The 25,230-nt window shown below is 38.0% G+C and overlaps 1 protein-coding gene across 2 annotated transcripts in view; it reads right to left on the bottom strand.

The window, feature by feature from the left end:
* LOC128656359 (probable cation-transporting ATPase 13A4) overlaps positions 1 to 25,230 on the bottom strand; it is a 355,156-nt gene that overhangs the window by 71,985 nt on the left and 257,941 nt on the right. Inside the window, exons 20-21 of one of the 2 annotated variants that reach the window (XM_053710218.1) lie at positions 9,023 to 9,139; positions 1,044 to 1,123 (exon numbers count right to left, since the gene is read on the bottom strand). In XM_053710218.1, coding sequence (XP_053566193.1) covers positions 1,044 to 1,123; positions 9,023 to 9,139 — 197 coding nt within the window. The remainder of the gene's footprint in view (positions 1 to 1,043; positions 1,124 to 9,022; positions 9,140 to 25,230) is intronic. The other variant, XM_053710219.1, reaches the window with a different exon arrangement.

Genomic DNA, 25,230 nt, shown 5'->3' with positions numbered 1-25,230 from the left:
GCTCCCAGATAACTTCTCGTGCACGAGCACAGTGTTATCTATATGAAATACGTGAACTAACACCCTCTAGTGGTGAAAAACTGTTAAAATGCAATCTGAAAGAGGTGGGCTTCAAGGTCTAAGAAATTAGCATATGAACCTCCTAGGTTAAGCTTTCATCTAAGAATACCAAGAGAACAAAGCAAAATTGGTGATAAAAGTAAATTGGAAAATTGTTTAAAATTACATGCCCTATCTGAATCATGAAAGTTTATTTTGGCCTAGACTGTCCCTTTAAATGAATTGCATGGATTTTATAAGCAAATTTCCTATTTATTTTTGTTACCAATTTTGCTTAGTTGATATCATATGTTTAAGTGTAATCCTAGGTGAGTTTAGGAGCGTGCACATGTCTTTAGCCATCTTGCAACATTGTTTGCAATAACGTTTATAGCAATGTTATACATAGTTGCAAACACTGCTGCCATAGAATGTTAAATACAAGTGCACACTCCTGAGCATCTACCAAACTACCTATGTTCACTCTTCAGCAAAGGATACCAAAAGAACAAAGCAAATGTCATAATAAAAGTAAATTGGAAAGTGGTTTAAAATGGAATGCGCTATATGAATCCTGAAAATTAAAATTTGACTTTACTGTCCCTTTAAAGTTTTTTCTGGTTGGAATGTGCTATACAAGAAGTATTAGCTATAGCTATAAAAATATTAAAAATACAATTCAAATAAAATACTGCTTTGCTGTTCTGGGGCCCATAAATATTTTTAAAGCGGTAAACAAAAGTGTAAATGATGGGTGTGCAATATAAAGATATGTGAAGATAGGATAAACGTTTAGGCTGGAAAAACTTGCTATAATTTTTATGAAAGTTTTTCCATCATTGCATATCTAAATATAAACAAACACCCAAAGAGATATAGCATTACACTGCATGCTAAATTATTCATGAAGAATATTTTAATTGCCTACGACAAATGAAAATGTCACTACAGTCACTTATGTAGTAATGTCTTAGTCTGATAAGTAATTTACATGAAACACCTACCCTAATTTTTGAAATTCTTCAACAAGACTTGATTTATGCCCAGGAGACATCCGAGCAAATATTGTTCCATTTATCAGCACCTGCAAAGCACAAAAATGTACTAATTCTAATATACTGAAGGCATGTGTACAAACTGGTTCCTTTTATGTTTCTGCAAACTTTATTGTTCAGTTTCAAACTTATCAGTATCATCTATCAGAGAAAAAATCTCATTTATTTTTACAAACTTTACAAACATTCAAAATAATATATCAACAAATGAACAAACAAAACAAAACAAAAATAAATATATATATATATATATATATATATATATATATATATATATATATATATATATATATATATACAGGTATACCTCACTTTTACAGCGCTTTGTGGAGCTATAGTTTATCCTCCAGTGATTTTGAAACAGTGCTGTAATCATCGTGAGATTGCGAGAAAAGTGACTGGCACCATTTTGTTATGATTAGTTCACTCTGTTTACAGCTTTATAGTGCAATCTGTGTCTCAGTGCTATAGTCTGGCAAATTTTACTACAGTAATTGTCACTATTTTACAGGTACAGTTTCTATTGAATACTGTGCTGTGCGAGTGTTAAACTAAACCTAGCACTATTGCACCCCTAATATATGTTAGTTCAAACATGTTTTCAAGTTTTTAAACACACTGGCAAGTGAAAAGAAAGCTAAAACTGCCTTGTTTCACTTTAAGGCGGTTTTCACTTTACAGCGGGGCTCCGGTCCCTAAGCCGCTGTATGAGCGGGGTATACCCGTATATTTATATATATATATATATATATATATATATATATATATATATATATATATATATATATATATATATATATATATATATACACACATACACTGTATATCACTTACAAGTCATTATTACTAATCAGGGGTTAAAAGTTACTAGCCTTGAGGGAAAAAGTTAAAAGTCCATTCAACAAAAGAAACAAAAGCAAATGTTTTACTAGTCCACTGCAACTTCCTACTCATATTTACACAGACAATCATACACACATATATATACATACATACATATACACACACACATACACATATACATACATATACACACACACATACACACACACATACACACACATACACACACACACACACTGGATATAGGGAAATGAGGAATCATGGGTAGAGAGAATAAAAAAGGGAATTTAATAGATATGAAACCCATTTTTTTTTCATGATTCAGATAGAGCATGCAGTTTTAAGCAACTTTTTAATTTACGCCTTTTATCAATTTTTATTTGTTCTCTTTTCTCTATTTTTATTTGAATAGGCAGGAATGTAAGCTTAGGAGCCAGCCCATTTTTAGTTTAGCACCTGGGTAGTGCTTGCTGATTGGTGGCTACATTTAGCTTTGCAAATAAAGATACCAAGAGAACAAAGAAAATAATATAATAATAATAGGAGTAAATTAGAAAGTTGCTTAAAATTGCATGCTCTAACTGAATCATGAAATAAAAAACAAAATTTATGCTTACCTGACAAATTTATTTCTCTTATGAGGTGTATCCAGTCCACAGATTCATCCATTACTTGTGGGATATTCTCCTTCCCAACAGGAAGCTGCAAGAGGATCACCCACAGCAGAGCTCTCTATATAGCTCCTCCCCTAACTGCCACCTCCAGTCATTCGACCGAAGACAAGCAAGAGAAAGGAGAAACTATAGGGTGCAGTGGTGACTGTAGTTTAAAAATAAAAAACACCTGCCTTAAAATGACAGGGCGGGCCGTGGACTGGATACACCACAAGAGAAATAAATTTATCAGGTAAGCATAAATTTTGTTTTCTCTTGTAAGGTGTATCCAGTCCATGGATTCATCCATTACTTGTGGGATACCAATACCAAAGCTATAGGACACGGATGAAGGGAGGGACAAGGCAGGCACTTAAACGGAAGGCACCACTGTCTGTAAGACCTTTCTCCCAAAAATAGCCTCTGAAGAAGCAAAAGTATCAAATTTGTAGAATTTAGAAAAAGTATGAAGCGAAGACCAAGTCGCCACCTTACAAATCTGTTCAACAGAAGCCAAATTTTTAAAAGACCATGTGGAAGCCACCGCTCTAGTGGAATGAGCTGTAATTCTTTCAGGAGGCTGCTGGCCAGCAGTCTCATAAGCTAAGCGGATTATACTTCTTAACCAAAAAGAAAGAGAAGTTGCTGAAGCCTTTTGGCCTCTTCTCTGTCCAGAGTAACCAACAAACAATGCCGATGTTTGACGAAAATCCTTAGTAGCTTGTAAATAAAACATTAAAGCACGAACCACGTCAAGATTATGTAATAGACGTTCCTTCTTTGAAGAAGGATTAGGACATAGTGACGGAACAACAATCTTCTGATTGATATTCTTATTAGATACCACCTTAGGAAGAAACCCAGGTTTGGTACGCAAAACTACCTTCTCTGCATGGAAGATCAGATAAGGGGAATCACACTGTAAGGCAGATAACTCTGAAACTCTTCGAGACGAAGAGATAGCTACCAAAAACAGAACTTTCCAAGATAAAAGCTTGATATCTATGGAATGCAGAGGTTCAAACGGAACCCCTTGAAGAACTTTAAGAACTAAATTTAAACTCCATGGCGGAGCAACAGGTTTAAACACAGGCTTGATTCTAACTAAAGCCTGACAAAACGCCTGAATGTCTGGAACATCTGTCAGACGCTAGTGCAAAAGAATAGACAGAGCAGAAATCTGTCCCTTTAAGGAACTAGCTGACAATCCCTTCTCCAATCCTTCTTGGAGAAAAGATAATATCCTGGAAATCCTGACATTACTCCATGAGTAACCCTTGGATTCACACCAATGAAGATATTTACACCATATCTTATGATAGATTTTCCTGGTGACAGGCTTTCAAGCCTGAATTAAGGTATCAACGACCGACTCGGAGAAACCACGTTTTGATAAAATCAAGCGTTCAATCTCCAAGCAGTCAGACGTAGAGAAATTAGATTTGGATGGTTGAAAGGACCCTGAAGTAGAAGGTCCTCCCTCAGAGGCAGAGTTCATGGTGGAAGGGATGACATGTCCACCAGATCTGCATACCAAGTCCTGCGTGGCCACGCAGGTGCTATCAAAATCACTGAAGCTCTCTCCTGCTTGATCTTGGCAATCAGACGAGGGAGCAGAGGAAACGGTGGAAACACATAAGCCAGGTTGAAGGAACAAGGCGCTGCTAGAGCATCTATCAGCGCTGCCTTGGGATCCCTGGACCTGGACCCGTAACAAGGAAGCTTGGCATTCTGACGAGACGCCATGAGATCCAGTTCTGGTTTGCCCCAAAGTTGAATCCACTGTGCAAACACCTCCGGATGGAGTTCCCACTCCCCCGGATGAAAAGTCTGCCGACTTAGAAAATCCGCCTCCCAGTTCTCTACTCCTGGAATATGGATAGCTGAGAGATGGCAAGAGTGAACCTCTGCCCATAGAATTATTTTTGAAACCTCCAACATTGCTAGGGAACTCCTTGTTCCCCCTTGATGGTTGATGTAGGCTACAGTCGTGATATTGTCCGACTGAAATCTGATGAACCTGACCGCAGCAAGCTGAGGCCAAGCCTGAAGAGCATTGAATATCGCTCTTAGTTCCAGAATGTTTATCAGAAGGAGTGTCTCCTCCTGAGTCCACGAGCCCTGAGCCTTCAGGGAGTTCCAGACTGCACCAAAGCCCCGAAGGCTGGCATCTGTCGTTACTATTGTCCAATCTGGCCTGCGAAAGGTCATACCCTTGGACAGATGGACCCGAGATAGCCACCAGAGAAGAGAATCTCTGGTCTCTTGATCCAGATTTAGTAGAGGGGACAAATCTGTGTAATCCCCATTCTACTGACTGAGCATGCAGAGTTGCAGCGGTCTGAGATGTAGGCGGGCAAACGGCACTATGTCCATTGCCTCTACCATTAAGCCGATTACTTCCATACACTGAGCCACTGAAGGGTGAGAAGTAGAATAAAGAACACGGCAGGAATTTAGAAGTTTTGACAACCTGGCCTCTGTCAGGTAAATCTTCATTTCTACAGAATCTATCAGAGTTCCTAGGAAGGAAACTCTTGTGAGAGGGGATAGAGAACTCTTTTCTTCATTCACTTTCCACCCATGAGACCTCAGGAATGCCAGCACAATGTCCGTATGGGACCTGGCGATTTGAAAATTCAACAATAGTATCAGAATGTTGTCTAGGTAAGGGGCTACTGCTATACCCCGCAGCCTTAGGACCGCTAGGAGTGACCCTAGAACCTTCGTAAAGATTCTTGGTGCCGTAGCTAACCCAAAGGGAAGGGCCACAAACTGGTAATGCCTGGCTAGGAAGGCAAACCTGAGAAACCGATGATGATCTCTGCGTATCGGAATGTGAAGATAAGCATCCTTAAGTCCACGGTAGTCATATATTGACCCTCCTGGATCATAGGTAGGATGGTTCGAATAGTCTCCACCTTGAAGGATGGGACCCTGAGAAATTTGTTTAGGATATTGAGATCTAGGATTGGTCTGAAAGTCCCCTCTTTCTTGGGAACTACAAACAGATTTGAATAGAAGCATTGCCCCTGTTCCTCCTTTGGAACTGGGTGGATCACTCCCATAACTAGGAGGTCTTGAACACAATGTAAGAATGCCTCTCTCTTTATCTGGTTTGCAGATAATTGTGAGAGAAGAAATCTCCCTATTGGGGAAGAAGCTTTGAAGTCCAGAAGATATCCCTGGGACACAATTTCCAACGCCCAGGGATCCTGGACATCTCTTGCCCAAGCCTGGGCGAAGAGAGAAAGTCTGTCCCCTACCAGATCCGTTTCCAGATCGGGGGCTGATCTTTCATGCTGTCTTAGAGGCAGCAGCAGGTTTTTTGGCCTGCTTTCCTTTGTTTCAAGCCTGGTTAGGTCTCCAGACCGGCTTGGACTGGGCAAAAATTTCCCTCTTGTTTTGTATTAGAGGAAGTTGAAGCTGCGCCACTCTTGAAGTTTCGAAAGGAACGAAAATTAGTCTGTTTGGTCCTTAATTTGTTGGACCTATCCTTAGGAAGGGCGTGACCTTTTTCTCCAGTAATATCAGAAATAATCTCCTTCAGTCCAGGCCCGAATAGGGTCTGCCCCTTGAAGGGAATGTTGAGAAGCTTAGACTTTGAAGTAACGTCAGCTGACCAGGATTTAAGCCATAGCGCCCTACGCGCCTGAATAGCAAAACCTGAGTTTTTAGCCGTTAGCTTGGTTAAATGAACAACGGCGTCAGAAACAAATGAATTGGCTAGCTTAAGAGCTTTAAGCTTGTCAAGGATATCATCCAATGGGGTTTCTACCTGTAGAGCCTCTTCTAGAGACTCAAACCAGAAGGTAGCAGCAGCAGTGACAGGGGCAATGCATGCAAGGGGCTGGAGAATAAAACCTTGTTGAATAAAAATTTTCTTAAGGTAACCCCTAATTTTTTTGTCCATTGGATCTAGAAAAGCACAACTGTCCTTGACAGGGATAGTTGTACGCTTCGCTAGGGTAGAGACTGCTCCCTCCACCTTAGGGACCGTATGCCACAAGTCCCGTGTAGTGGCATCTATAGGAAACATCTTTTTAAAAACAGGAGGGGGAGAGAACGGTACACCTGGTCTATCCCATTCCTTAGTAATTATTTCTGAAAACCTCTTAGGTATTGGAAAAACATCAGTGTAAACAGGCACTGCGTAGTATTTATCCAATTTACACAATTTCTCTGGAACTACGATAGCGTCACAGTCATCCAGAGTTGCTAAGACCTCCCTGAGCAACATGCGGAGGTGTTCAAGCTTAAATTTAAATGTAGACATATCAGAATCAGGTTGAAGTGTCTTCCCTGAGTCAGAAAAATCACCCACAGATAGAAGCTCTCCTGCTTTGGCTTCTGCACATTGTGAGGGTATATCAGACATAGCTACTAAAGCGTCAGAGAGCTCTGTATTTGTTCTAGCCCCAGAGCTATCTCGCTTTCCTTGTAACCCTGGCAGTTTGGACAATACTTCTGTAAGGGTATGATTCATAACTGCCGCCATGTCTTGTAAAGTATACACAATGGGCGCGCTAGATGTACTTGGCGTCCCTTTAGCGGGAGTTATAGGCTCTGACACGTGGGGAGAGTTAGTCGGCATTACTTCCCCCTTGTCAATTTCCTCTGGTGATAAATCTTTTAAAGCCAGAATATGGTCTTTATAACTTATAGTAAGATCAGTGCATTTGGTACACATTCTAAGAGGGGGTTCCACAATGGCTTCTAAACATAATGAACAAGGAGTTTCCTCTATGTCAGACATGTTTAACAGACTAGTAATGAGACCAGCAAGCTTGGAAAACACTTTAATTAATGTGAAAAAGCAGAATATAAAAAACGGTACTGTGCCTTTAAGGGAAAAAAACAAACACAAAAACTGCAAAACAGTGAGAAAAAGCAGTTAACTTTACGAAATTTTTACAGTGAGTATAACATACTAAAATAGCATTGCAACCACTTGCAAATGGATGATTAACCCCTCAGGCTCAAAAACAAAGCAAAAAAAACAATAAACCGTTATAACAGTCACAAGCAAACTGCCACAGCTCTACTGTGGCTCCTACCTTCCCATAAAACGACTTTTGTAGGCACAAAAACCCCTTACAGAGGTCCAATATGTCAGGGGACTCCTTCAGGGAAGCTGGATGTCTCAGAATGTAAAAACTACTGCGCAATTAGAGCGCGAAAATAGGCCCCTCCCACCATGCACTCAAAGTGAAAGGCCATAAATAACTACTCCTAGGAGAAATCTAGTCAGCCATGTGTAAAATTAGGCACCAAATAAAGATTTATCACCCTCAGTAAAAAACGTTCTTTATATATCATGCAAACGTTTTACATACTAAGCCATAAGAGCAAGTAATATGAATATTACCCTTTACTGCAAGTATGATGCCAGTCGTTTGTTAAATCACTGCAATCAGGCTTACCTTAAATATATCAGGCACTGTCAGCATTTCTAGGCATTATCATCTCTCTAGAAAAAAATATACTGAATATACCTCAGAGCAGTTAATTCTGCAGGCCGTTCCCCCAGCTGAAATTTTCCCATACTCTTCAGTTATGTGTGAGAACAGCAGTGGACCTTAGTTACAACCTGCTAAGATCATCAAAAACCTCAGGCAAAACTCTTCTTCTAATTTCTGCCTGAGGTAAAAACAGTACAACGCCGGTACCGTTTAAAAATAACAAACTTTTGATTGAAGATAAACTACACTAATTCACCACATCTCTCTTGATACTTCCCTTGTCGAGAGCTGCAAGAGAATGACTGGAGGTGGCAGTTAGGGGAGGAGCTATATAGACAGCTCTGCTGTGGGTGATCCTCTTGCAGCTTCCTGTTGGGAAGGAGAATATCCCACAAGTAATGGATGAATCCATGGACTGGATACACCTTACAAGAGAAAAATGGGTTTCATTTCCCTTTAAAGCGCCACTGTAAGTAAATATTTTCTATGCCTGTTACTAACCAACTACCCCAAATACGCTTTTTATCAATAGCCTTTCATTAACATATCTCTACCGTATATCAGAAATCTTGTCTGCAAATTTAATTGTTTTCCAAACCCACTCCGTGGGTATCCTTTGCTCTGTACCAATCCGTTTGCAATACCTAGGTTTCAAAATGGCGCTTTAAACACAAAGTTATTGGTTTAAGTATTTTGAACACTCAGTGCTGAAAATAGTGGGCAGGATAACGTGACATCATCAGCGAATAAAAGATACAACTTTTAGAACGTTATGAAACTTTGTTTTGGAGAAAATATATGTCAGTAGGTTTTAATTAATGTTTATTAACTTTAATATATTAGTTGTTTAGCTTAAAAATTATAACAGAAAGTAATCCTTTAAGGTACAATATATCTAATGGAGGAAAAACATAGCTTATACATTTTTAGTACCAAGTTGTTTTACTTTAGAAATATGATAGATAATAACCTTTTGAAGCAAGTTGGTGAAATGTATCAAAACTACTTGGTATGAACTTCCAGTCATTGCAAAATGGTAAGCAGGTTTTTCTTCTGCTGATCCTGAAATTTTTTCCAGTGCTATTTCCTAAGAAATCAGAGGCGATTGAAAAAAGAAAGTTTTATTTCAGTAACATTAAAATGATTAAACTAAAATGTTTAAAAATAACATTTAAACAATTTGATATGGACACATCCAAACCTTGGTATATATCGCAAAATAATTGGACTACATAACTATCATTGTCTAGGTGAACAGGGATCAAGAAGTCAACCTTTAAAGGTACATAAAACAAGTTGGAATAGAGACAAAATATAATAATACTAGTCCTAAAGCCCGTTCACACGGGCCATTTTTTGCAGGGTACAGCGGTCCCACCCCTTGCGCTCTCTCCCTCCCACTCTCTTTTGCTCTCTCTCTCTCCCCCCCTCTCTTTTGCGCTTTCTCTCCCCCTCTCTTTTGAGCTCTCTCCCCCCTCTCTTTTGAGCTCTCTCTCCCCCCTCTTTTGCGCTCTCTCTCTCCCCCTCTCTTTTGCACTTTCTTTCCCCCTCTCTTTTGAGCTCTCTCTCTCCACCTCTCTTTTTAGCTCTCTCTCTCCCCCTCTCTTTTGCGCTCTCTCTCCCCCCACTTTTGCGCTCTCTCTCTCCCCCCTCTTTTGCGCTCTCTCCCCCCTCTTTTGCGCTCTCTCCCCCCTCTCTCTCTCCCCCCTCTCTCTCTCTCCCCCTCTCTCCCCTCTCTCTCTCCCCTCTCTCTCTCTCCCCTCTCTCTCTCTCCCTCTCTCTATCCCCCCTCTCTCTCTCTTCCCCCTCTATCTCTCCCCCCCTCTTTCTCTCCCCTCTCTCTCCCCCTCCCCCCAGTCTCTCCCCCCTCTCTCTCTCTCCCCCCTCCCCTCTCTCTCTCCCCCCTCCCCTCTCTCTCTCCCCCTCCCCTCTCTCTCTCCCCCCTCCCCTCTCTCTCCCCCTCCCCTCTCTCTCTCCCCCTCTCTCCCTCCCCCCCTCTCTCCCTCCCCCGTCTCCCTCCCTCCTCTTTCTCTCCCTCCCCCCCCTTTCTCTCCCTCTCCCCCTCTCTCTCCCCTCTCTCACCCCCTCTCTCTTCCCCCTCTGTCTCTCCCCCCCCTCTCTTTTGATCTCTCTCTCCCCTTTCTTTTGCTCTCCCTCCCCCTCTCTTTTGCTCCCTCTCTTGTGCTCTCTTTATCTCCCCTCTTGATCACTCTCTCACCTTTCTTATCTTTTCCCTACCCCCTCTCTCCCCTCTTTTGAGCTGCTTTGAGCTCTCAGAGTCTCAGTCTGCACGGCCTTTCACGGGACCGCCTGGCCCGCACCTTCACGCTCGGCCACGCCCCCTTCACGGCCCTCCACACTCAGCCACACCCATGCCCACATTCGACCATGCCCCCTGCCCACGCTCGGCCACGCCCACTTCTGCTCGCACTGCAGAGACTTAGGGACTGTAAGGCCAGGTGTGTTTGTCCTCGTGCTGTCTCTACTGCGCATGACAGCTTCAGACAAAGACACTTGGCCTTTTATAGTATAGCATGTACTTTAATTACTTTACCTGCAAATTTATACTGCAGTGCCTTGCCATTAACCCTTTCATTTTAGTTTCTGAATTGGAAAGCTCTAACTCCCCGCACACACATTTCCTTCTATGCAAAAGTGCATAGGGATTATCTGCTGGAGCATGCCTAGAAGTGGTAAACTCACTTGAAATGCAATGCCTGTGTCAAAACACTGATAAGGGGGGTGGAGTTGGCTGCTTCAGGCAGCTTAGCTATGAAATTCATTTTGCTTATTTTTAAAAAGTATTTTAAAATACTTGCCAGCAATTTTTAATCAATTTTTTTATGCAAACTATTTTAAATTAGCCTTTTTAGGATATGCACGGATCTCAACCTGTTTTATGTCCTTTGATGCAATCAAAATACTTTTCAAACATAATGATTGCAATCAAAGTGTGAGGGATCACTAAAAATCTCTATGGTCTATGAATTCAGCTTTCAGCTGAACCGCATTACACAGTTTTACATGACACTGTGCTTGTCTTTGTGTTTGGATATGATTGGTTTTAAAGGAATATAAATAAAGGTTATATATTTTACTTTAGACAGTCGAGCCCCCCTTCTTTTCTTTGTGTGAATCAATAAAGCTTGGCATGGAGTGTCAAACATACATAGCAATATGTGCTTTGTGGTATTCAGTTAAAACGATATGGGAGTCAAAATTAAACTTTCATGATTCAGATAGAGCACACAATATAAAAATAAAAAAACTACTAGCTCTGTTTGGAAGCCAATGAGTTAAGCCAATAAAAAAGTAACAAGGTGCGGCAAACCTCATAAAACATTGACATTGACAGAGAGGAAGATTAATTTTGTTTCTGTTCTGCATGATGCTAATATAAAATAAACGTGGCTACATATACAAATATTATATGATCAATCTTAAACTGACATTAAACTCAAAATGTTTAATTATGAGTAGTAAAATCAAGCTTTGCTGTTTACATTTATTATTTAGTTTAGACACTTAGGGGTCGATTTATTAAACCCTTTAGGCAGGCAAAGTCTGCCTACGACTGCATGTTCTCACAAGAGAGCTTGCACACCGTATTTAACAAGCAGCGGTCATAAGACTGCTGCTTCCCTACACTTTCAATCTCCCCGGTCTTATCTGACCGGGGAGATTAACAGCTGCTGCCCGTGCATGATTGGCTGTGTGCGGGCAGGGGGCGGGATTGTACACAAACGCAAAATAGCGCTCGTGAGCAATGCTGAATTTTGCAAGGGGGATTCAGCCCGCCAGAGGCGAGCTGTGGCGGACAGGGGCACGTATGTGCGCCCCTGTCCGCCTCAACTTGATAAATCACCCCCTTAGTGTAATTTTACTCTTAATATTGTAGTTTTTCCAATGTTTGCAGAGGCTGGAATGTATTCTGTAGACTACACTAATTCTGACCATGACAAGTATACAGTGATTGTTTGATCAGTATATGAATCCATGTATATATCTGTCCCTAATTGACTTTGGCATAAGAGATTAGATTAAAGGAGCAGTCTACTCCAGATTTTTTATTGTTTAAAAAGATAGCTAATCCCTTTATTACCGATTCCCCAGTTTTGCATAACCATCACTGTCATAATAAGACTTTTTACCTCTGGATAGATCTTGACAAAGCCTGAACAAAGCCTTGATGTCAAGACACTTGGCAGTTTTCCTGTAGCATGAAAAAGAAAAAGCCGAAATATTACTTTTTAAAGAGTTAGCAGATAAGTCATTGTTTGAAACAACTTGCAAAAAGAAGAATTCTTGGAATTCTAAAAGAATGCCAGCTAAAACCCTGGTTATTAAAAGTAGGAAAGAAACAACTTTCCAAATCATTTGAGAAATTTTACTTGCTTTATGGCCTGAAATAAGGTGTTTAATACAGCATCAATGAAATAATTTATAATCAATGAAGAGTAGAAACTCAAAATCTTGATGATTGGAAAATACTTGACATCTGAATCAGATTGCAAACCAAATTATGTGTGCCTTAACTGGAGCAGTCAGATTAATGAAGAATGCTCTAGTGAATTCAAACTATGACTCTTGGAAACAGATGTTATAAGATCTATCTCTGGGAGATCCTATTGTTCCACAACCTAGCAGAAAACTTTCCTGTGAAAGGGATTACCTATTAAGGAAATTTGCTTCATAGGAAGCAAAATGTAACATTTTTCAGTGTAAAATCAAAATACCTTGAGACTTTCTTCATTGCTAAGGAACTGCAAGTTCCCCTTCGATAATGGCTATAAGCTACGGCTATAACATTGTCTGAATGAAAACTCTCATACATTTTTCTTTTCAGCTTTTATCTTCACTGAGTCCAAAATAATTATAGGTAACCTCGCCTCCTGGGGAACTAAACTCTTTGTGCTCTCCTGGACACCCAGACTGAACCCCAATCCAAGAGAATGCCATCTGCAGACATTATTTTCCAAATTGGGTGAATAAAAGATGCCCCCAGAAAAATAGTTTGGAAAACTATCCACTGGGACAGAGATTGCCTCACTGAACAATCCAATAGGATTCTATGAGTTAGTCTAGTAAAATTTTCCACCATTGTTAAAGCATGCAAAATGGAAGAGGTCTCATATGGAACTGTGCAAAAGGAAGAACATCTGCAATCATCAGACCTAACACTGCTATGCTACATTGAACTATAGATGAATTGGAAATTTAGAGTAGTTGTGAGCAAACCAATGGTAACTTTGATCCCAGGTTCATTAGAGAAAGCTGCACAGTCACTGAGTCTATATCAATGACTCATAGGAAAGAGACGTTTGATTAATGTGAAAGAGAACAATTTAAAATGAATTCTCTTCCCAGGTCTGTGAAGAAACAACAGTAGATTATTGCTATAATATACAACTGAAGTTAAAATTTGAGCCTGAACCAGTGTTGTCCAGGTATAGAGCAACTGAATTACATGAGTTCTTATTACAGACAAAAGAGTTCCTAGAACTTTTATAAAAGTTCTGGGAGCTGTAGATAGACCAAACGGAAGAGCCACAAACTGAAAAAATTTGTCCTGAAAGGCAAATCTTAAAAACTGGAGATGAGCTAGATATAGTCATTAAGTCCAGAGTAGGTCAGGAAATTCCCTCTTTCTTGGGAATAATGGAAAAGGATGGAATAAAATCTTGACCTTGTTTCAACACTTGAACTAAAGCTAATACAGCCCATAAAATTCAGAAAGTCATTTGAAACACAAGACAGAAGACACCTTCCTTGAGTAGGACTTGACTTGAAACCTATTCTGTGATCCTAGGAAACTATGTTTAGAACCCAGAGATCTTGGACAGACCGTGATCAGGCCTTCTAAGAAAGGCCTTAACTGCCTCCTACCAGAAAATAATCCGGATTGGGGATGTACATTCATGCCGATTTGGAAGAGGAAGAATGGTCATAGAATGCTTGGCCTTATTCAAACTGAAAAAAATCTTCCAGGAAGATTCAGGTCATTTTGAGGAGGAAGATTTTGGTTCCTAGATGGAAAAATAGGATAGGATACCCCCCCCCAGACTATTTCATCTATTTTTCCCTTAGACTTCTTTTCCTGGGGGAGAAAAGTTCCTTTTCCTCCAGACATAGATGAAATGAGAATGTCAAGACAAGGTCTAAAAAAATACTTCCTTGAAAAGGAGAGATACAAATCTTTGGAAACACTGTTTTCGGGCAATGACAAATCATAAAGTCCTGGTCAACACTGCTTAAGTCATATACTTATCCTTAACTATGTCAACAATGGGACAACAAATAAGTGTATTAGTCAACTTTAGAAGTTTCAAATAATTTTGAAAATCTTCATCCACAGAGTCTTAAATTTACTCAAATTGTCACAACAAAGAGCAAACACAACTGCTATAGAAGCAATACTTTCTGAAAAAGGCCTTTCGATGAAAAGTTACCAATTTCGGGCTAGATTACTATTTAGCGCTCCTGTTGGAGCATATACTTTGCTATATGGAGGCTTTTTGCACGTGTCAGGCTGCACGCATATTACGAGTTGAAAGTAAAAAGTTTGTGCTTGAGCAAAACTTGACACATGCTGACCAAATATTGCGACTGTATAAAACATTATTATACATACCGTAAAATATTCTAATAATCCATAGAATATATCTTTATTTTTTATAGTAGGTATAATATTTGTAATAATTATCAATATTTTTTAATATTTAGTATTTAACCACTTTTTGCATGGTTGCTCTAGCGCGAGTCTTGCCGTGAGCAGCAAGACCACGCTATTAGACTCTCACTCCCTAAAATAGCGTGGTCTTGCCCCTAGCAAATTAGTTAATGTTAGTGTTACAATGATATATAGTTTTCTTTTAAACTCAGTTTCACAGTCCTGATTAGTGAAGTAACTTACAATGAAAATAGACTAATGCTAATATTCACTACTATGTTGCTCAAATGTACTTTATTATTATTATTGTTATTATCAGGTATTTGTAGAGTGCCAACAGATTCCACAGCGCAATAAACATAGGTAATATATAAGGTAACATTTATAGGAGGTCAAATGGGTAGAGGTACCTGCCGAGAGTTGCACTGTTGTAATTGACTCTTATGCAGGTGATCTACAAACAGCTGGGCTCATAGGCTTACATGCTAAGGGGTTCAAAGGGATAGCAGTGGAGTTAGGAAAGGTTAGTGTAGGTTGTATGCATCCCTTAATAGTACAGTCTTTAGAGAGCGCTTGAAGCTTTCAAAACTAGGGGAGAGTCTTGTGGAGCGACGCAGAGAGTTACACAAGATGGGAGCCAGTCTGGAGAAGTCTTGTTAACAGGAATTTGAGGAGGTAACAAGAGAGGAGGAGATCATGGGCAGAGCGAAGGGGTCGGGAGGGAGAGTATCTGGAGACAAGGAGGCCTATTTATCAAATGTCTGTCGGACCTGATCCGACAGTACGGATCAGGTCCGACAGACATCGCTGAATGCGGAGAGCAATACGCTCTCCATATTCAGCATTGCACCAGCAGCTCTTGTGAGCTGCTGGTGCAACGCCGCCCCTTGCAGACTCGTGGCCAATCGGCCGCCAGCATGGGGGTGTCAATCAACCCGATCATACTCTATCGGGTTGAATTCCGGTGATGTCGGGTTATGGAGCAGCGGTCTTTAGACCTCTGCTTCATAACTGCTGTTTCTGGCGAGCCTGCAGGCTCGCCAGAAACACGGGCCCTCAAGCTCCATTCGGTTAGCTCCATATTCAGTTGCACATTATTAAAGTGTATATTCTACTATATATAAAACAGTACACATTTAGATAAAGGAAAGAATAGAAAAGAGTAGAAAAGAAAAAAAAGAGAAAAAAAGGGAGATCTATAACTTATTTAAAAAAGGTTTATTTATATTTGTCCTTATTTAGCCTGTTAATGGTTTTGCTCCCACAGGAATATAACATCTAGGATAAAATCTCTTTTGCCAGCAAAGCTATAATTAATTTTTTCAAGTTCAAGTACATATTGTACTTCTTTAACCCACTAATTAAATGTTGGTATTTGTGTTTTCTCCCATAGACAAGAAATTAGGTGTTTGGCACAGTTTAACATATTTTGAAGTCGTTTTTTACGAAGTTTACATCTTATGTTCGGGTAGAGGTTAGTGAGAACTAATTTAGGAGATAGTGTGATATTCATATCCAGAGTAGAATTGATGTCATTATTTATCGATTCCCAAAAACCCTTTAGTGCAGGGCAAGAGTACCAGATATGCTTCATAGATCCTGTCTCTCCACAGCCCCTCCAGCATCTAGCCAAGGCTCCAGGATAAATTTGTCTTAGTTTTTGGGGGGGTAAGATACTACCTAAACAGTATTTTATAATTTAGTTCCAATATATTCAGGGCAATAGAAAATTTGGCAGTTAGTTGAAAGATTGTTTTCCACTGTGTGTCTGTTAGCTGCTTCTGTAATTCTATTTACCAGTATTTAGAATATGTCAGTTGTCTGTCAGGTAAAGTTTCTTGCAACATTTTGTATATAATTGATATGTGTGTTTTACATATTTCTGGGGTTGTATTCTAAATTTAAAATGTTGTTAAGGGCCTAAAAAGCAAGTCTGAGGGCAAATCAAAATAGCATGTCTAATTTGGAAATATGCAAACCATTGATGGACAGGGGAGCCCATCTAATTTTTAAAAGTGCTTTGCGATTTGATGGTTCCTTCTTCTATTAGAAGGTAAATAGGTATGTTTGAGTCTTTCTCTTCTAAATTTAATACAGTAAACATTTGTTTCTGCAGAAGAGCAGAATTATTCTTCAAAGGGGTCAGAGATAATATAGAATTAGATATGTTTGGAAAGTTCTTAACTATCTTATCCCATGTATCTAATGTGTATTTAGTAAATTTATGTTGATATAGATAGTGTGGTCTAGATGGTTTGGGTAGCCAAAATGCATCTCTCAAATGTTGTTGTTTAGTTAACCGCAGTCTTCTTTATCGAGGTATAATGTGTGTTTTGTAATTCTTGGTTTCTTATATGCCCATATGAAAGAATTTATCATTCTTTGTTTACTAGTATGTGAATTATCTGTCAGTGCTAAGGGGAGGGTTTGAAATAGGTACAGATATTTAGGGATGATCATCATTTTAATAGTACTGATACAGCCTAACCAAGAAAGTTGGTTTTGTTTGTGCCATGTTTCCAACAATTTCAAGTTTTCAATTAAAAGTGGCACATAATTATTGTCAAATAGAGTATTTGGGTCTTCATCTATGATAAATCCCAGATATTTAACTCTGGCTGTAACAAAAAATTCAGTGTTAATTTTGATGTAGTTAGTTTCTTCTTCTGTAAGGTTAATCGGAACAAGAGCTGATTTTTCAATATTAATTGAGAAATTTGATATGTTTTTGTATTGTATTAATAATTGTTTGAGTGCTGGAATAGAAGTATACTGTGCTTGAAGTGTTAATATTATGTCATCCGCAAATAAACATTTTTGCTCTATTTTACCATATGTTATACCTATAATTTCTGGATGATTCCTAATTTGTATGGACAGGATTTCTACTGTTAAAGCGAACAGGAGCCGTGATAGGGGGCATCCCTGTCTCGTTCTATTTCCAATAGGGAAAGATCGTGATAGTATATTATTAACTCGCACCTTAGCTGTGGGGCTTGTGTATAAAGCTTGAATTCAAGATATAAATTTAGAGGGGACCCCGAACTTTGGCAGGGTGGTCCACATAAATTCTCAGTCCACCCTGTCAAAGGCCTTTTCCGCATCCGTGGATAATAATATTAAAAAGGTGTGTAATTATCTTTAGCTGATTGTAAAGAGGAAAGTACTCTCATAGTATTTGATTTTGCCTCTCTGCCTGGGATAAAGCCCACCTGGTCCAGATGGATCAATTTAGGCAAGAGTTTATTTAGTCTTGATGCTAATAGTTTAGCATAAACCTTTACGTCAATAATTAACAGCGAGAAAGGTCGGTAATTACCTACCCTATCTGTTGGTTTATCAGGCTTAGGTATTACAGCAATTATTGTGACTCCTCCACAACTTTAATTAGTAATAAATTACAACTTAAGGGCACCGGTTTGTATAAAAAAAAAGTACATTTGTTCCCCCAGATATTAATGGTAGTGTTGATACTTTTGTTAAACTAGTTAATTTTTATCTTGAAAGATTGAAAGAGAAGGTAAAGTATCAGCCTAAAATGTATAGACCTAATCTCTCTAGAGATCAACTTGCTGCCATAGGTGATTTAAAAACTAAAGGGGTTACCATAAGGAGGGCCGACAAGGGAGGTGCAACTGTGTTATTGCAAAATGAATATTATATAAAGGAAATAGGGGATCAACTTCAGGACAGCACTACATATATAATTTTAAGCAGTAATCCGGTATTTAAGATTCAGAAGGAGATTAGGTTTATCCTAGACAGAGCATTATCTAGAAATATTATTGCTAAATCTTTGTGCACTTATCTGTATGTGGAATGGCCAAAAACTAGGGATGGGCGAATGTTTCGCAACATTCGAAAAACGGCACGAATTTTAACACATTCGTTCGTTCGAATCGAATTTCGAATGTTTACATAACATTCTAACATTCGATTTTCGAATGTTCGGTTTCGAATTTTACGATTACATTCGAAAATATTCTTTTCGAAAAATTTGAATTTAGATTGTAATAGTATTTCTAATGCTTTTTCTTTAAATGTAATATTCGAATTATGCAATATGTGTATTCGAATTCGAAAAATTCGAATTTAGATTGTAATAGTATTTCTAATGCTTTTTCTTTAAATGTAATATTCGAATTATGCAATATTCAAATTCGAAAAATTCGAATTTAGATTGTAATAGTATTTCTAATGCTTTTTCTTTAAATGTAATATTCGAATTATGCAATACGTGTATTCGAATTCGAAAAATTTGAATTTAGATTGTAATATGTATTTCTAATGCTTTTTCTTTAAATGTAATATTCGAATTATGCAGTATTCGAATTCGAAAAATTTGAATTTAGATTCGAATTTGAAAAATTTGAATTTATATGTTTGTAATAGTATTTCTAATGCTTTCTTTAAATGTAATATTCGAATTATGCAATATTCTATATGGAAACATTCGAAATGATATATTTGTATCTATTTATTTATCAATTTACTAGATTCCAGCCCTACCACATGAACTATTGAACTTCTGAATAGTATTTGTTAAATTGAATGTTAAATTCGAAATTTCGAATGTGGACATTCGATATAATTATAAACATTCGAATTCGAAAGTGACATTCGAAAACTGTAAATAACATTCGATTTTCAAATTTTTAAGAATATTCGTTCTTATCAACATTCGGATTTAGAATTCGAATTTCGGTAATAACATTCGTTCTATATTCGAAATTCGAAAATGTACACATTCGCACATCCCTACCAAAGACCCCTATTTTCTATACAGTACCTAAGGTACATAAGAGCCTTGAGAGACCCCCGGGTCGCCCTATTGTGGCGGGAGTTAATTCAGTATTCACTAACATTGCCACATATTTGGATAGAATACTCCAACCTGAAGTTTTAAAACTAACTTCTTACATCAGGTATACCAGTGATTTTTTAGATAAACTTAAAAACCTATCTGTACAGAATACTAAATATATACTGTTTACCCTTGATGTGTGTAGTTTATACACTGTTATAAATCATGAAAGTGGTATTGAATCTAGTATGTTTTCTTTAAGGAATGCTGGTATTTACACTACCCCACAATTACAATTTATGGAAGAATTATTGAGAATAGTACTGTATCACAATTATTTCCTCTTTGAAGATGAATGGTATGAGCAAGTTAGAGGAACAGCAATGGGTTCCAATGTCGCCCCATCATACGCCAACCTTTTTATGGGACAGATAGAAGAAAAATTTGTGTATGAAAACACTCTGTTTAAACTCTATGGAGCAGCCTGGTGGCGCTTCATAGATGATGTGTTTGGCGTGTGGTGGGGCAATATTGGAACCCTTCTCTCTTTTGTTGAACAGCTTAATAACTCTGTAAATGGTGTGAAATATACCTTATCTTACAGTGAGGAAAGCATTGTTTTCTTGGATACAGTTATATATAGGAATGCTGAAGGTCTATTAAATGTGGATATACATAAAAAGCCCACTGACAGAAACACTTTATTGTCATTTGATAGTTATCACCCTGACCAACTAAATAATTCTCTACCACGTAGTCAGATGCTAAGGGTTAAAAGTAATGAAAAAAGAGGATCATAGAGGAAAAATTAGCCAAAAAGAAAAAAAAACCACAATGCATGGTGTGTGTTACACAATTTAACCCTTATAGCAAAGATATTTCCAAGATTATATATAAACATTGGAATGTGCTTAAAAATTGTAACCCTGATGTTGTAGCTTTTAAGGACCCCCCAATGATGGCCTATAAGAGAGTATCTAATCTGAAAGATAGGTTAGTAAGGAGTGATGTAGGATCAAGAAAAATACAGACTCAGACATACATTACTTCCAAGAACATAGGCACATTCCCTTGTTTGGGATGTGCTAGTTGTAATGCTGTCATTAAGGGCAAAGATTTGGTACACCCGTTAACAGGGAAGAAATTTAAAATCAGGGAACATTATACGCGTGACTCATCCTATGTCATTTACCTTATAAAATGCCCTTTATTTGGGGAAGACGACTAGAAAGGTGAGAGATAGGATGAGTCAACACAGGTCCAATATTCGCTGCAGAGATTTAAATGCCCCTGTCTCTTGTTACTTTGTGGAGGCTGGCCACAGTATCAGCCAACTAAGATGCAAGTTATTGACAGTGTAGGGAGACTACGTAGAGGGGGTAATAGGGAGCAGTTGTTAAAACAAAAGAATCCTTTTGGATTCATAAGCTTAATGCTATGGTCCCTATAGGTCTAAACAGGGAACTTGATTTTGCTGTGTTTCTGTAGGTTTAAAGTGGTATATCTAAGACATCCTTTCTGTGTAAATATTGTTTTTAGATTTATTAATAGGTTAGTACACACATAAATAAAGATGTTACACTGAATATAAAAGTAAAAAAGTAGGTAATTTATTAAAATATGAGGTAGTATTATGTAGGCTCCACAAGGTGGTGCAATATTGTAAGTGATGTGAAATTGTATGTGAAGGGTTAAGTTTTTCCCTTTATAAGGGTTGTGTACACACCTGTTAATCTTATGCATGATTAAGGGAGTGGATCCCGAAACGTTGCATTTTATTTTATTTGTACCAGAATAAAGTTCTAAAAAGTTTTTTACTAACTTGGTGCTGTGGACTTTTGTATTGTTGGAGTATTGAGAGGAAAGCAGTCTCCTCTATACCACTTGTCACCAAACACCTGAGAAAAAGGGAAAAAGGGAGCTAAGGTGCTGTTTGGGCATTGTTTTGTGCTAATTGCTTCTAGTATAGTTTGAGGGAAGTGACTCCCCTGGTCTATAGATTGATATAGAATAAGTAATACATGCCCTATTTGTTGTAGGAAAAGTAAAAAAAAATTGCTGTAAGACTATCCGGCCCAGACGTTTTACCCGGGACAAAGATTCTATTGTTCTATATATTTCTTTTAAAGTAAATGGGGAATCTAAAATATCCATTTCATCTTTTGTCAGCATTGGAGTGTTTATTTGTTTTAAGTGAAAGTTAACTCTCTGAGCCTTATCTTTCAAATTGTGCGTTTTTAAATTATATAAAGATGTATAATATGATACAAAGCTATCTGCGATATCTTCGCTATTATTATGAGATATATTTAATGAGTGTGATATTGTTCTAATATATGTGTCTAATTTATTTTTCTTGATTGTTCTAGCTAGGAGCCTGCCTGCTTTATTTCCTCCTATATAAAATGTGGCATTTGAGTGTATTGTGTTAGGTGTTTATTTAAGTTCTCTCGCTTTCTTCAGTTCTGTTAAAAGTTGATCGTTTGTTGGATTTTGTTTATGTCTATCTTCTATTGTGGTTAGTGTGTTGGTCAAATTTGTTAGGTGTGATGTTTTTTTGTTTTCTAAGTCTTATAGTATGTTGTATTAATTCCCCTCTAATGAAGCTTTTATACTCTTCCCAGTTCATCAGAATTCATCTGTGCTATTTGTTCTATTATTAGGGGATCAGAAAAGATATAATCGTTTAATTTTCAATGCGTTTTGTGTGCTGGACATAGAGACCACTGAAAAGTACTGATGACTTTAATGTGGTCTGACCATGATGTTTGCGATATTTGTGAGTTTTTTAATGCAGATTGTAAATTTTGGCTACATTATATATACTCGAGTCTAGTATAGTTGTGATGTAAGTGGGAAAAGTAGGTATAATGTTTTTGTGTAGGATGTGCTATTCTCCATGTGTCAAATAACATGAGTTTTGACAGAGCCTGACAGTGGGCTTTTATTTGGCTAGTGCGTATATATGATCTGCCTGTGGATGTATCCATAGTCGGGCATATAGGAAAATTAAAGTCGCCAACTGTTATAATTGGTCCCTTGGCCATGTCTATAATACTATTGGCCACTTATCTAAAAAATGCTGGGGATGGCCTATTAGGTGCGTACACGTTTACAATTGTGATGAGAGCACCGTTCAGTAATCCCACTATAATCAGAAGCATCCCATTGTTATCCATATGTTTTTGTAAAAGCTCAAATGGAATATTTCATCTGTTAGAGATGCATACTCCGTTTTACTTAGTAGGATCTGAACATAATGCTGTGTGTAAGTTTTTTAAAGTGTGTTTCTTGGGTTAGAAATGTTTTTAAAGTGAAAGCGGCAGGCTTTAGCCAAGGACTGAATGTGAGGAGTGAAAGAAAGATCTGAGTCAAGTGTGACCCCAAGACATCGAGCATGTGGGGTAGGGGTAATGATGGAGTTATTAACAGTTATAGAGAAGTTGAGGGTGGAGATTTTTGAAGAAGGGGGAAAATAAGGAGCTCAGTTTTGGAGAGATTTAGCTTAAGGTATTAAGAGGACATCCAAGGTGAAATATGAAAAAGACAGTTAGTGACACGGGTTTGCAAGAAGATAGGTCTGGTGCAGAGAGGTAGATTCTGGTGCAGAGAGGTAGATTTGGGTGTCATCGTCATACAAATGGTATTGAAACCCATGGAACTTTATTAAGGAACCTAAAGATCATATGTAGATTGATAAGAAAAGGGGACCATGGACAGAGCCTTGAGGTACCCCAACAGAAAGTGGTAACGGGGCAGAGGATGCCCCAGAGAAGGCTACATTAAAGGTACGGTTAGACAGATAGGAAGAGAACCATGAGAGCTGTGTCGCAAATGCTTTTTAAAAAAAAATCTTAAGCAGTCAAGATAAATGGCTTCACTCAAGCATCTTTTTTGTACACACTGCTCAAGAAAACAATCTGCATAGCATCATAAATATATAGAACGTGTGAGTATAGATTACCACTGGCGCTTATAGATTAAGCTAGGATTTACACTACCACAACGGAATGTGACTTATCTAAGTGAAAAAAGGGGATTTGTTATGTGAATCTGATTTGTCTCTTGTGAATCTTATCTTATCTTATGTGAATCTGTTTTGTCTCAAATCATTAAAGGTAAAAAGATAAAGATGTCTAAGGGTCTATGCCATCGGGTTTAATATTTGAGTCCTTGTGTGTGGACCATTAGAAAGTGTTTTCCTTAAGATAATAAAAGTATCTGTGAATACAGACAATTTAAATGCTGTCCGTAAAACGTGTCCTTTATATATTGGTTTAAAGGGATGGTGTAAATAATAAGTGTTCGTGGAGCTTAGTGAAAAATTAAATTATATCTAACATATGTATAGGTGATTATGCCTACACTCAGTGGTTACTAGAGGATAACTCACAACTATATACTGTTTCATGGGGACATATGACAGAAATACCAATTAAAGGCGAATATGGCAATTTACAGAAAAATGGATATCTCTAATTCTGAATTTAATCCTAGGGGCTGAAGGGTCTGTAATGTATATATGGTTTCTGATTCCTTTCTGAGGAGTTCAACTTCTAGATTCCCTCCCCTCCAATTTGGTGTAATCTTTTTAATCCCCCAAAATTTAAAATCTGACAAATTGTTGTTATGTTGTTCTTTAACATGTTGGTACAAGTATGAGTCTTTTTTGCCTTTCTCTATTGTCCATAGATGTTCCCGGATTCTTTCCCTAAGGATCCTAGTTGTTTCTCCAATATATTGTTTATTACATGTGCATTGGATCATGTATATCACCCCTTTATCTTGGCATCTAATAGTGCAGTCTATTTCGTATATTTTTCCAGTTTGTGCGGACCTGTAATTTTTTGTTTTACAACTGTGTTGGCAGGACTTACATCCAAAACAAGGAAAAAATCCCTTAATGTCGTTACCTAATAAACTGATTTGTTTATTGTTGTGATGTTCAGTCTTAAACTCACTAGGGGATAGAATATTTTTCAGATTTTTTGCCTTTCTATATAGAATGTTGGGGTATGGAGATACTTTGTTGCCTATTATTGGATCATTTTGTACCAAATGCCAATGTTTGTTAACAATCTTTTTCAGGGTTTTGAAGTCATCATTATAATTGGTGATTAGTGGTACATTGATAATGGTGTTTTCTGGAACATTTATTTTCGATTTATCTTTATATTTAAGAAATTCATTTCTATCAGTTGATTCTACATCTTTTTTGGCTTTTGTTACTATCTCTTTCTTATAGCCTTTCTCTAAAAATTTTCTTTCAAGAAAGTCTGCTTGTTCCAAATAATCAGTTGTTTTAGAACAATTTCGACATAATCGAATGCATTGTCCCTTGGGAACATTTTCTTTCCATCTTTTTAGATGACAGCTTTCTGAATGTATTAGATTGTAAGCGTCTACTGTTTTAAAGTGTGTTTTTGTGTTTAGTGAGTTTTCAATTATTTCAATTTCTAAATCCAGAAATATTATTTTTGTTCTACTTACAGTGTTCGTAAATTTTAGACCTATTGTGTTATGATTCATATCATCGAGAAACTTTTCTAGATGGACAATATCCCCACTCCATATCATCAGGATATCATCTATGTATCATTTGTATAGCACGAGGTTTGCGCCAAGCTCATGGTTCTGGATAAAGTCTTGTTCCCAGTCACCCATGAATAAGTTGGCATAGCTTGGCGCAAACCTCGTGCCCATT

Source organism: Bombina bombina, chromosome 4 (assembly GCF_027579735.1).
Source record: "Bombina bombina isolate aBomBom1 chromosome 4, aBomBom1.pri, whole genome shotgun sequence".
NCBI lineage: Eukaryota > Metazoa > Chordata > Amphibia > Anura > Bombinatoridae > Bombina > Bombina bombina.
Note: the sequence above shows the minus strand (reverse complement) of the source record. Positions and strands in the feature narration are given on the sequence as shown.